This window comes from Cetorhinus maximus, chromosome 8 (genome assembly GCF_964194155.1).
Source record: "Cetorhinus maximus chromosome 8, sCetMax3.hap1.1, whole genome shotgun sequence".
NCBI lineage: Eukaryota > Metazoa > Chordata > Chondrichthyes > Lamniformes > Cetorhinidae > Cetorhinus > Cetorhinus maximus.
Window position 1 is genome coordinate 143,316,671 of NC_135886.1, and position 14,282 is coordinate 143,330,952.

The following is a 14,282-nucleotide window of genomic DNA, read 5'->3' on the forward strand; positions in this document are numbered from 1 at the left end:
AATTTGCTGGATTTAATCTATAAAGTTGTTGCCTCACTGAAGATGATATTTCCATACATACATCATGTAAAGCTAAATGTGTCTTTCCCAACTTATTTCTATAATTAGGTTTGTGTGACTACATTAGCTTTTCCAAATCACTTTGACACTTGCCTGGAAGGTAACTCAATATTTCATTTAAATTTTCAAACACTCCCTCATTATCCAATTTGATGAGAGGAAGATCAATTTCAGAGTCCTGCACTTCTACCACTTTCTCTTCATCCACCATCACTAATACCTCTTCCCTGTCAAAGTACTTTTTAAGCATAGTTACATGATGCACCCTCTGCTTCTTTCTTTTATCTGGAGTGTTTATTAAATAATTTACTTCACTCAGTTTCTTTTCAATCCTGTAAGGCCCACTAAATCTTGCATTTAATGAATCACTTAGAACTGGTAACAAAACTAGTACTTTGTCTCCAGAAACAAAGCTGCGAATTTTAGCCTTCTTATCTGCTTTCACTTTCATCATTTACTGTGATTTGTTTAAATGTTCCCTAGCCAGCTCACATGCTCTTGTTCAATCTTTCCCTGAAATTTGATACGTAATCCAGGAGAGTAGTTTCTGAATTTTGACCTACCAATTTCTCATGAATCAATTTCAGTGGTCCCCTTAACTCATGACCATAAACTAGTTCAAAAGGGCAAAATCCAGTCGACGCATTAGGAGCGTCTCTAATAGCAAATAACAAAAATGAAATTCCGTATCCAAATCCTGTGCAGAATTCTAACAGTATGCTCTTATCATCGTTTTTAAAGTTTGATGCCATCTTCCCAAAGCTCCTTGTGACTCTGGATGATAAGCTACTGATTTAAACAGTTTTATCCCCAAACTGTTCATTACTTCCTTAAACAGCTGTGATTGGAATTTGACCCCTGATCTGGTTGTATTTCTTTAGGTAAACCATATCTTGTAAAAAATTTAATTAACTCCTCCATAATCTTCTTAGTTGTAATATTTCTTAAAAGTATTGCTTCAGGAAGCCTGGTAGACACATCCATTATTGTTAGTAAATGCTGATTTCCACTTTTAGTCTTAGGAAGGGGTCCTACACAATCAATCATGACCCTAGTAAAAGGTCCTTCAAATGCTGGTATTGGGATTAAAGGCGCCGGCTTAATCACTGCTTGTGGTTTTCCTGCTGCTTGACATGTATGACAGGTTCTACAGAATTTGACTACATCCCTATGCGATCCTGACTAAACCTCTATTTTAAAAGAGAAATATTTTCCAAAATATTATGTACATTAATAGCTTCATGACTTTGCCTTACCCTGGCAGCATGGATCAGATCATTCATCTGTTTTCTGCACTGAATGGCCGACCTCTCCTGTGCAGCACTGGTACTGACCACCTCTGGCACCACCTCCCAAGCCGCAGTGATGAGACTGATGGGCCTCCTGTGGCCAGAGCATGGGTAGAGGACATCGCGGCGAGCCTCCAAGGTGCCCAGAAGGCATCCCAAGGATGCGGGACTGAATTAGGCGGGGGGGGGGGGGGGGGGGGGGGGGTGGGGGAGTGGGGTGCGGTCTGCACCTTTCTTGGTTTTTGGGGCTATGCCTTCACCCGAGCAGTGCTGGGCTGCAAGCACTGAGGAGTGTGCGCGCGGCTGCAGTTTAACTATGGCGCCCAGCATGAGGAAGCGGCGAGGTAACGGTATGGTGGGCAAATTGGAGGCCGCCCACCAGCGAGATGGCGTGTTTCCTGTGGCTACATAATTAATGAGGCGGGAAGGATGATGCCCTTGTGAAAGTCCACCATTGTGGCCAGCGGGTAAAATGTCTTATTTCACGCCCAGTACTGCAGTTAGTGCAAATCTGGGACGATTCCGCCCTCTGACTTAAATCTCCTGAAATAAAAATCTCAGCAAGGTTATCAAACATGACATTGCTTCTCTGTACCTGTAATAGTAAACTCCTGTGAGCTCTCCATTCATTACATCCCTTGTACACACACTGCACATTCCATTTACTCATAAGGGTTTATCTGAGGTTATCTGAAATTATTGGTGTTTACGTTGTTGCTTGGTGGAGTTTGTGGAAATTACTTCAGAGGATGGAACAAGCAGCAATGATGCTGCAGTTGTAAGTTTATCCAGAGATTGTTTTGATGTCTCCAAGTCATCGCCCAACAGGCACCACCACCACCCCACCCCCCGCAAACCCCCAACCCCACCCCCACCCCCCACCCCCAGCACAAGAGGCTGCGATGGGCAGGGCGTGTGTTTGAGGCTCTGGGGTGAGAGGTGGAAACACTCCTCACCCCGGTTCACAATCCGTTCTGGGAAAACCCTAACCTGCCAGATCCGCTGTTCCCGTCCCCATTTCAATGCCGGATTATCCCTGAAAGACCAGGTGGGCAAACATTGATGTTAAATCAGACTCTATCCAGAATGGAATTTACATGTTGCAATGAGGTGTCCTGTCAACCTAAGGCAGACGCACCTCAGCATAAAAACAAAAACAAGTGCATACGTAGGGATTTAGTGTGTAAGGAATACTCTTCCATGAAGAATCTCATTTAATGTGTTGCTCATTTACATTTTGAATACAGGAGCACAGGAATTAGGAATAGGAGTGGGCCATTTGGCCTTTTGAGCTGCTTTGATAAGATAATGGCTGATCTTAACTAAATTTTCCTGTCCATCCCCTCACCCACCCCACCACCCAATAACCATTGACTCCCTTGTCGATGAAAAATAACATTTTAGGTCACTGTCACTTTCACATCATCGAGGTTTGAAATAAACTAGCGATTCCAGGCTGTTCATTTTGTAGTATAAAGGAGCATTAGCGTTTTCATGATGAAAAGGTTCCCAATCTTTGTTCATCAGATTTGGACTCGTGGGCTCAAAACATAAAAAGAGAAATGTTATTTTCAATTTTATTGTGCTTTCCTGTTGTCCCAAAGCACTTTGCAGGCAATGGGAAACTTTGAAATGTAGCTGCAGTCGGTTAATTAGAAGAGTAAATCATAACTCTGATATACTCGCTTGCTTTGAAGGAAATATCATGAGGCCAATTATGAATTATTAACCTGCTTTCTTCGTGAACAATACTTTAAATCATATTTTCCAATGCTGTCAGAAAGCTTCTTGCCACAGATCAGGTTTTTCAACTAATGTTCTGGTCAATCTGTCTTCCAACAAACCGGGTGCTTTGTATATCGGTGTTTAATTAACCCGTGTAATCGTCTTTGGCTGTACTCCACCACCCTTTCGTTTTGCAAACATCAATTTCCAAATAAGCGTTCAAGTAAGATTAAGCCTCTTAAGGGATAAGACAGGGTAGATGCTGAGAGTATGTTTTCCTCTGGCTGAGGAATTGAGAACATGGGATCACAATGTAAGAATATGAGGAGAAATTTCTTTATTCAAAGGCTTGCGAATCTTTGAAATTCCCTACCCCGGAGAACCTCAGCTGCTCGGTCGTTGAGTCTATTCAAGACAGAGATCGGTAGATCTTTGGATACTTAGGGAATTAAGGAATATGGGAATAGGGTGGGAGGGTGGAGTTGAGTTTGAAGAGCAGTCATGATCTTGTTGAATGATAGAGCAGGTTCGATGGGCCAAATGGCCCCCTCCTGACACATTTATCCAACAAAAATCTATCCATTTCAGTCTTGAAAATTTCAATTGCCTCCCCCACCCCCCCACAATCCCCCAGCACCCAGAGCCTTTTAGAGAAGATAGTCACAGATTTCTGCTACCCTTATGTGAAGAAGTGTTTCCTGATTTCCCTCTTAAATGGCCGAGCTCCAGTTGTCAGGTTGTTGTCCCTTATTCAGGATTCCACAACCAGAGGAAATAGTTTATGTACATCTATCCTATCTATCACTTTTTAATACTGCAATTGGATCATAGAGCCTTCTAAGCTCAAAGGAATAACAGCCAATCCTGTCCTCCTAATTAACCCTTTAAGCCCTCAGCATCATTTTGGTGAATCTGCATTGTACCCCCTCCAAGGACGATATATCTCTCCTGAGGTTCACTGTTGACAACCGATTGCAGTTACTCCAGATAGTATCTGACCAAGGTTCTATGCAACTAAAGTATCACTTCCTCACTATTGATTCTAAGCCCCTTTTGGAGTTAAAGGGAATGCAAGATTTGTGATGTTATATTATGTTTTTTTTAGTAAAGAAAACTTGCCTCTTGGGGAAGAAAATTGGATTGTGCATGTTGAGGAGGGACCTTGCTCACAGAGTGCGGCAACTGTTCCGACAAATGTTGAGGGTTTTTAATGTGCATGATTGAAACTGGGGACCCTGAACTTTCCATGTATGGAATTTAATCGCTATTACAGTCATCAAAATGTCAAAAGTTATGTTTGATTTTTGCAAGCAAAATCGGCATAAATGTCTTAAGAAGGCTTCAGGGGAGATTGGGGAGAGCTTCAGGTGAATACGTTCTAATGTTAGTTCATTTTGTTGTGTGAAAACCACAGTTCTGGATGACGCTGCCTCTGACACACAGGATTACTATGTGTTGCATCGAGACTCTATCCAATCCTCGGATGTTAAGAAAAAAGAGTCCCCATTTCGTGCTAAGTGTCACGAAATCTTCTGCTGCCCTCTGAAGCAAGTGCACCACAAAGAGAACACAGACCTGGAAGGTTTGTCTACTAAGAATCGAATGTCTTGTCTGTTCTTGTACGTGTCCCTCTGGTGTGCTGTGTTCTGGGGGATTGGCTGGGGCTGGGGGGGGGGAAGCCTGTGTAAATAGTGCAGACCTTGCACTTGATGGGGGCACTGTGAGCATTTCACATCCCCTTTGCTTGCCTGTCATGTCTACAAGCTCCGAGAATCATTCTGGGTTGATGCTTGAACAGAATCGCATGTGAGAAACCAGTCTGTTGCTTTGGATGGAGGAAGCACAAAGGGAGGGATAAGGAATGTTTTATTTGTGACTCACTTCATATCACTGCCTTATCTGGCTGTTCAAAAGTTGCTTGCTGTTATAAACTGCCCCACCGCCACCCCCACCCCCAGTTTGTCTCTTTAAAATGATTCACTTGGCTAAGAGAATGGCACGAAAACCTAGCAGTCTCTTTTTTATAAACGCTTCTGCACATTTGCTCATGCAGACTTCATGCTATTTGTATTCCATCAGCAGAGAAGCAGACTTAACATGAGAACTGTATGCAATGCACGTAAAGTTGCATCTTAAAGGAGCGTATTGCATGCAGATATATGTCATATGCTTAGAAACTGTAGCAATGTATTAAGTGATTGTAGTTTTCTTCACAGTTACCAGCGCAGTCACATCACGTGACTGAAACACCAATTACAGATGCTACATAAATGTGCATTTTTCCCACAGACAATTTCTTTGTTCCTCGTTTTTATTTTTAAACAAAGGATTTGCAGTCCGTGCTTTAAAGCACCTGGGGCTAGGCTAAAAATAACCCAGTCAGAAGACTCCGTCTGGCACAGCTGAGGGATCCAACACACACAGATACCAGCAACAGCGCAGTCACATATGTTGTTCACAAAGAAACATGCCAGGGTCACAAATCAACAGTCTTCCTCTGTTCACCCATTGAGTATAAAATGATGGAATTAAAAATCCTATTTTTGAAATGAAAAGATTCTGATTTCCACTGTATTAATATCCTATTAGGATATGTTCAGCCCTGGAAACACTAAGATTGTGTTTGATTACTGTATAATTTCCAGCTCACTCCCTAATTTATTCTGTTCTCATAAACAATCTACACTGCCTCAGTAATTTCTCCTTGTCTCCACTTCTTTCATGTTTGGACTCCACAGTTACCTGCCTTTTTGTGTTTAAGCTTCACAGTAGTAATATGTATTAGCAGGATCACTGGTTTATGGTGACTGCCACATAATCCATTCTCGGGATGTGGGCTCGCTGGCAAGGTCAGCGTTTATCGCCCAGACCCTAGAGGCTGTCGTGCTCGGTCACTTCCGAGGGCAAGTTTGAGCCAACCATATTGTTGTGGAACTGGAGTCACGTATGAGCCCAGACCGGGTACAGAGGGAAAATTTCCTTCCCTAAAGGACATAAGTGGACCAGTTGGTATTTAATGACAGTCTGACGACAGCTTCATGGTCACACTTACTGAGACCATCTTATTATTTCCATATTTTTAAAAACGGAATTCCAATTTGAATTGTCTCTGGTTTACTAAACCACTCCCCCACCCCCCGCTCCCACCCCCACCCCCACCACGCCCTAACACAACCACTATGCTATTGTAGCAGAAATGGAATCAGAGATCCATTTTTACTGATACTTTGAGAATCACATTCCCTGATTCCATCGTTTATAATTCAACCCATAGTAATTGACTGGATTAAACTCTGAGGCTGTTAAATGGGATTTTTGATTTTCCAGGGTCTTTTGCTCATGTTTTTTGGACATATTAATTGGTGATTCCTTTCATTTTTCTGTGTTTAATTTGAGTGTTTAAGCACCCTCTTGCAATGGAAAAGATCATTCTGCAGTGATCAGTAATGGTCATCTTTAAAACTCTTTCTCTCAACTTATTGATAAGCACTGATTGTGAAAATGAAGAACTCCTTCCCAAAGTGCAACACAGACTCAAACCCCACTTCTAAATAATGAAAGCTATCATAGGGACTGGAATATCTTAAAAGGTTAGGCCAGCAGGTGGCAAAGCCAAGTTAGTAAAACAAAAGGATCCAAATAGGGAGTAGGTGCTAACTGAAGAATCATTTAATATGTTGATCAGGAACTTTGCTGATTGCCTCATCCCTAAGCCAGGGTACAGAGATACTGGAAAAAGAAACATTTGTAAAGCTAAGGAGAATAGGCAGGGGAGTGGCACTAGATGAATTACTCCTTCTGAGGACCAGCACAGACACGATGGGCTGAATGGCCTCCTGGGCTGTAACCATTCTATGATTCTATGGTTCTATATAATCTATGATTCTCTCCGTCTGTATTGAGGAGTTGGCATGGGATTGATCATTTACTGAGGTTAAGGCAATCTGACAGGGAGAATCAGAAACCTGGATTTTGCTTCAGTTACTAACAAATAAGTGTATGAAAACAATAAATTGGCAAGTGCAGCTGATTTTAGGTATTGGGCAAGTGGTATCTTCAGATTAAGGCAGAAGGCCTATCATTGGCCCAGATTCCGGCCTCTGGGTTGTCAAAGACCTGACAGATGACCCAAGGTGTGCGCAGCACGCCCACGGAGGTCCTGACGCACTGACCTTCATGAGCATTGCCCGAGAAATTTCAAATTCCGATGGGCAATTTCCCTGCTCCCCTGGACCATCCGTTAATGTCTCTGACTCTGAGAGTCAGAGACTTGGGACGGTTCCATTGTACTTACCTGGATAGTTACCCAGGAAATGTAAGACAGATTAAAACCTAGTCTAACTCCTGGGTAACTATAGATCTGAGCCCCGAAACAGTCACACTGACCACCCGACTCCAACATCCCCGGCACCCCGACTAAACCCCTGCTGACCCGACTACAGCGCTGACCCCACAACTAACACTCCAGCATCCCTTGCAACCACCTGACTACCCTCCTGAACCCTAACTGACCCTCTGACCCTTCCCAACCTGACCCAACTACTCCCTTGACTACCCCCCCGACCCGACTTGACCGCTGCTCCCGTTCATGCTACCCTCTGATGACCTGACTTACATCCACGACCAGACCTGACAGCCCCCTGAAGCACCTACCCACCTACCCACCCATCTAAGCCCTCACCCACCTACCCACCCATCTACCACCTACCACCTCACCCACCTGCCACCTCACCCAACAGCCATTAAACCCACCTGCCACTCTACCCACTTACCCACTTATCTCACGCACCTACACACCCTACCACCCTATCCATCGGTCAACATCACCCATTTAGCTGTCATTAACATTCACACTAGACCTTTAAACTTACCATATAGCAGTAGTTCCATAAAAATGGGGCATGTCCTGTTTTCTGCCAACCTTACTCCAATCCGATGGAATCCCCTGAGGCAGTGCTCCACGTTTCTGGTAAAGCCGGGCTTGGAACACCTGGAACAATCTGACGATGATTGTTGCTCCATGGAAAATCCAGGCCACTATCCTTTGTCTGCAGTTTGAACAATTTGTAACTGGGACCGTGTGGTCTCAAATTTAGGATCTTATTTTTCTAATTTTGCTGGCATACTGTGTCTGTGTCCCACACCTGGGGGAGGCCTGAAATATGCCAAGTGCCAGACTGACCTTGGACAATATTCAGGTGTCCCAGTGACCTATTTAATTAGACATTGGGTCCTTTCTGTTGGGGCTTGATGCCTGTTTGAGGATCCTCTCTGCGAAATTGATCATTGTCAGGCCTGGCGTGTTCAGGCTTCCTAGTTATTGCTGTGGTCAAGGTCAAATTTTATTTTGACTTTACCTTCATGTGACACCTGAGGCACAGGAGAGTTTCTCCTGGCTTCGCAAAGGACACAGTAAGCCTGTCATTGCCATCTTGTCCTCTGTCCGCCATTCCCATGAGCCACTGCCAGCGAGACAGTCATCCCAAATTTGTCCTTTTGAAACTGTCTATTTAGACGTCCGTTTGGTGTCCATAGCTTGGAAGTGCTATGGTAATGAGGGGCCAGGCTCAGCATGGGGTGACCTTTAACCCTCCCCAGCTTCTGCTGCACTCCAAGTTCTGCATCCAAGGATAGTGCTAAACATATTTCTAACCCTATACATACAATGTATATTTACATATATATGTGCAACATATAGAATCATAAAACAAAACAGCGCTGAAGGAGACCATTCGGCCCATTGTATCCGCGCCTGGTCTTTGAAAGAGCTATCTAATTAGTCCCATCATCCCTGCAAGTTTTTCCTGTTCTAGTATTTATCCAATTCCTCTTTGAAAGTTACTATTGAATCTGCTTCCACCACCCTGCTGTCAGGCAATTTATTCCGTAGGAACTTAAGAACAAGAAGAGGCCATTTAATCTCTGAAACCTGTCCGGCCGTACAGTGAGATCAAGACTGAGCTGTGGCCTAATTCCACAAACCTGCCTTTGCCAAATTTCCCTGAAGCAGAAAAAAGGATGCATATGACAGATGTCAGGATGTCAACTAGGCTGAATATGGAAAGTTCAGAGGGGAAGTGGGAAAAAGATATGAGAAGCAAGGAGAGAGCAGGAGAAGAGACTGGCTGTGACCATAGAAGGGAATTCTTTATATAAGCATATAAATAGCAAGAAGGTGGTAAAAGGAGGAATGAGGCTGATGAGGGACTCAAAAGATGATTTACCCCGTGAAGGCAGAGGGCATGGCTGAGGTATTAAATGGATACTTTGCACCTAACTTTACCTGACTTTGCACAGGTCATGGTGAAAGAAGAGGTAGCTGATAGTGGATAGGCTATAAGTTGATCAAAAAGAGGTATTAGAAAGGCTGGCCGTACTTCAAGTTGATAAGTCACCAGGACCGGATGAGATGCATTCAAGAATAATGAGGGAAGAGAGAGTGGAAATTGCAGAGACACTGGCCATAACATTCCAGTCTTCCTTAGACACAGGGGTGGTGCCAGAGGACTGGAGAATTACAAATGTTACACCCTTGTAAGGATAAGCCCAGCAACCACAGGTCAATCAGTTTAACCTCGGTGGTGGGGAAACTTCTAGAAACAGTAATCCAGGACAAAATGTGGATCCATTAGGAAAGCCAGCATGGATATGATAAATTTATCTATGTATTTATTTATAAATAAGTGTTTAACTAACTTGATTGAGTTTGACAGTGAAATTCAAACTCATAGAATAAAGGGACAGGGGCATTCGTGGATATGAAGTTTGCTGAGCTACACGAAACAGAATGTTTGTTTCTCAGACTAGAGGATGGTATATAGTCAGGTTCTGGGGGTCGGTATTAGGACCACTGCCTTTCTTCATCTATATTAATGACCTTGCTTGGGTATTCAGAGAAAAATTTCAAAATTTGTGGATGACACAAAATGTGGAAGTATTGTGAACTGTAAGAGGATAGTGATGGACTGCGAGAGGACATAGACAGGCTGGCAGAATGGGTGGTAGATGCAATTTGATGCAGAGAAGTGTGAAGTGATTCATTTTGGTTGGAAGAACTACACAACTGACCCCCCCATCACCCCGACTGACATCCTCAATTACCTCCCTGACCTCCCAACTACCCCCCCAAACTGACCAACCCCCAACTCCCCCTGACCCAACTACCCAGCTGATCCCAACTACCTCCCACCAACTCTCTCGACCACCTGAATACCCCCTGACTCCCATCCTGTTCCCCCCGGCTACCACACATGACCCCCCGACAACTCCCCACGCCCCCACCCCCACCCCCAGACCCAACCTGCCTATCCTCCTGATCCACCAGTTACTCTCCCTGCTCCCCCGACTGCTGCCCTTGACCCCCCCCAACTCCCCACCGGTCCCAACCTGTCCACTCCCCTGACTAACCAACTAGCCCCTACCCCCATCCCCAACTACTCACCCAACCACCTGACCACCCCTGACCCGACCTGACCCCTCCTCCTGACCACGCTAGGCTGGCCTCCTGGTTTCCCCTCCCCAACCAAACGTGACAACCTCCTGACCCGCCTGCTACTTACCCAACTTCCATATCAAATAAAGGATACAATTCTAAAGGGGTGCAGGAGCAGACACTCCTGGGGACGTATACGCATAAATTGTTGAATATAGCAGGGCGGGTTCAGAAAGCGATTAGTCAGGCATATGGGATCCTGGGCTCTATAAATAGAAGCATAGAGTACAAAAGCAAGCAGGGGATGGGGAACTTTTCTAAAACACTAGAGTATTCTGTCCAATTCTGGGCTTGACACTTTAAGAAGGACGTGAAGGCATTAGAGAGGGTGCAGAAAAGAGTCACAAGAACAGTTCAGGGGATGAGGACTTTGGCTGTGTGGATGGATTGGAAAAGCTGGCGTTTTGTGCTTGGAGGAGAGGAGATTTGATAGAGGCGTTCAAAATCATGAGGGGCCTGGACAGAGTAGGTAGGTAATTCTCATTGGCACAAGGGTGTAAAACCTTGAGGGCACAGACTGAAGGTAAATGGCAGAAGAGCTAAAGACGAAATGATGTAAAACTTTCCCGCAGCGAGTAGTTAGTATCTAGATTGAACTACCTGAGAGTGTGGTGGAGGCAGATTCAACTGAAGCTTTTGAAAGGGAATTGGATAATTATCTGTAGAGAAAATCTTATGGGAGACCGGGACCAGCTGAGCTGTTCTTACAGGAAGCTAGCACATACATGACAGATTGAATGGCCTCCCTCTGTGCTGTACAATGATTCCATGATTTTCTGGTGACCGACCCTCTTGCCAGTGGAAGCAGTTTGTCCTTGCTTGCTCTATCAAATCCCTTCATGATTTTGGACACCTCTCTCCAACCTTCTCTGCTCCAAGGAGAACAACTCCAGCTTCCCTAGTCTCTCTGCACATAACTGAAGTCCCTTTACCATTCTATTAAATCTTCTCTGCACCCTCTCTATGTCCTAGCCTGACTGTTTCATCAAAGATATTGACAACCCTATTGGAATCAGTTCAGTTCTTCCAGCACACAGTGCCGGTAGCAGCAGTTACAGAGGCAAACAGTCACCACCTAAATCATGGGGAGGTCATTGCCAAGTATTCCAGGCATCAAGGGTCAAGAGATGTTTGCCCTTTGCATCACTGGACATCCTGCTTCAATTGTATCCATGGAGAAGAGGAAATGGGTTTTTCAAATTGTTAAGAGTGTTTATGCCACTGAGATGAAAACCAATACCTCAGGTTCTCATTATGAAGGAGAAGTGGAGAGTTATTGAAATTAAATTTAATTTAAAAAAATTTGAACATACACAGATTTTATTGCTTTGAAAGGTAAGTGGCCATTCTATTGGAAAGTTAATAAATTCTCATTAATGGTTGGACTCAAAGCATTTGTTATGCTCATGATAGTGCAGACCAGACTTTTCATTTCCTTAATCCTGGTTCAGGCCAACAGAATCATTCCCTCTGTATAGCCTTGTACAAATCACACAGGCAATTTTCTTCGCCCAGTCTTCCATCAGTGTCATTTCAGTCCTATTCCAGTTCAGTCCCTGGACTGAGCTAATGTACATGAACCATTCGAGTTTTACCCTGGTGGATCATGAGGTCACCTTAACTACCTGAGCAAATTACATTTCTGTTTCTATCTCCCCGTGGTCACTCAGGGTATGAAGTTTTCCAATCATGCATTGTGATGGATCACTGACTCTCCAACTGATACACCGAGGCAATTTTGTATTACTGGAATTGATAGGTGCTGCAGTCAGATGGAAGGCTCAGCCTTGGCCTTAATACAATTGGGCTTCATATTGACTGAGTACATTGTGGGTTTTATTTCCCCATAACTGGAACTATGATTTGACATTCATCCACAATAACCTTTGCAGAACCATGTAATTTTCATCCATATATAGCTGCTGCTTCTAGATGGTGCCTTGATAACACCACAAAGGCTAGTGATCTTCACTCAAAGGATAGTGAAAATCTGGAACTCACTGCCCCAAAAGGCTGTAGAGGCTAGAGATCGATTGAAAATTTCAAAACTGAGATGGTTTGATTTTAATTTGTCAGTGTACTTTGTATCCATCAGTGATTTAATGGGTCTTCGTGGATTTAGATTAAAATTTTGTTGAAAATGAAATCATTCCCAAAACCATGGCAAATGAAGTTCAACATCAGCAAGTGTGAGGCCATCCCCATTTGGACCTAAGAGAGATAATAAGCATAGCAAAGGTGTACAACCTTAAAATTAGAACTAGACCATTGAGGGATATCATCAGAAAGCACTTTTTCACACAAAGGGGAGTGGAAGGCTGGAACTCTTCCCCCAAAAAGCTGTTGAGGTTAAGAGGATCAATTGAAAATTTCAGAACTAAGATTACTAGATTTTGGTTAGGTTAGAGTGTTAAGGAGGGCAGTACCAGGGCAGGTAGATGGAATTGAGATACAGAGCAGTCATGATTGAGTTGAATGGCGGAGCAGACTCAATGGGCAGAATGGCCTCCTCCTGTTCTTATGATCTTATGTCCTACCGATCATCTGAATTCAATATTGCTTTAAAATCATTTTTAAATATTTCATAGAACCATAGCGGTTATAGTGGAGGGTGACTATTTAGTCCATCATATTAGTCCTGATGTTAACTCTTCAAGTCTATCTACTTTAATCTCATTTCCCTGCTCTATCCACAGTCATTTTAATAGTTTTCCTCTTCAACTGTTTGTCAAGCTCACTCCTAAATGCTGTGATTGGCAGGGTTTCATTATCCTGTTATGATAACATGTTCTCAGATCCTAAAAACTCTTTTGCATGAAATATTTTCTTCTCATCTGTCCTGTTAAAATTCCAGACTAGGACTATGTCTCCTTTGTAACCGATTCAACCCCTTCCCGGGAACCTGCAAGCAACCATGCGCGGGTTTGTGTCACGCTCTCCACATGGCCAGCCCCCTACCCGCAGCTGGGTTAATACCAGCGGCAGCAGGATGGGGCCCTTAAGTGGGCATTAGTTGCCACTTAAGGGTCTCAGTTATGGGGCAGGAAGGCCACCCACTGGCCTTCCCACCATGGACTTGATCAGGATGAAAGGGGGAAGGCGGCAGGGAGCCTGACACAAACCGTACGCGGCTGCTTTGCCGACTCCCAGGAAGGAGGTGAATCGGTTACGAAGGAGATTTAAAAATATTGCAGGCGCTGGAAATATGGAAAAAATAACAGAACGTTCAGGAAAAGCTCAGCAAGTCCAGCAGCACCTGTGGAGAGAGAAACGGAGTTCACGTTTCAAATCAAGTATATAAACGTTCCGAAGAAGAGTTTCTGGTTTTTGTCCCTGAGATTAATCTTCATTTCTGGAGAGTTGGCAGTCCCAGGAGTATGGCCGCCCTGAATATCAAAACCAACACTTTAAAAACTTCTGGTTAGTTGGATTATTTGTAGCCACTGAGTGACACTGGTTGAAATGATTTCGACATGTTAATAAACAGGAATCCAGATCCTGAGCAGTTTTATAGCTTCTCCTCTGTCCCCCTCCCTCCTCAGGTCCTCAAACATTTACGTTGACCTCTTACCTTCGCCATGACTGCGGCATCAAGGATTTCTAGGGTGTTTGTGGCTACAGCGTAACTCCTGCTGCCGATCGGACAGGTCTCAGGAATGGTTGCGTCTCTGCAGCCGCTGGCACACGCGCACCTGGGTCTTATACCTTTCCAGTCA

The 14,282-nt window shown here is 44.1% G+C and overlaps 1 protein-coding gene across 3 annotated transcripts in view; it reads left to right on the forward strand.

Moving 5' to 3' along the window:
* The window catches only part of fgf13a (fibroblast growth factor 13a), a 629,879-nt gene that overhangs the window by 245,111 nt on the left and 370,486 nt on the right, over nt 1–14,282 (forward strand). Inside the window, exon 2 of one of the 3 annotated variants that reach the window (XM_078547709.1) lies at nt 4,489–4,656. The exons of 1 other annotated variant lie outside the window; for it this stretch is intronic. In XM_078547709.1, coding sequence (XP_078403835.1) covers nt 4,489–4,656 — 168 coding nt within the window. Of the gene's footprint in view, nt 1–4,487; nt 4,657–14,282 lie in introns of all 3 variants that reach the window. One more of the 3 variants, XM_078547713.1, reaches the window with a different exon arrangement.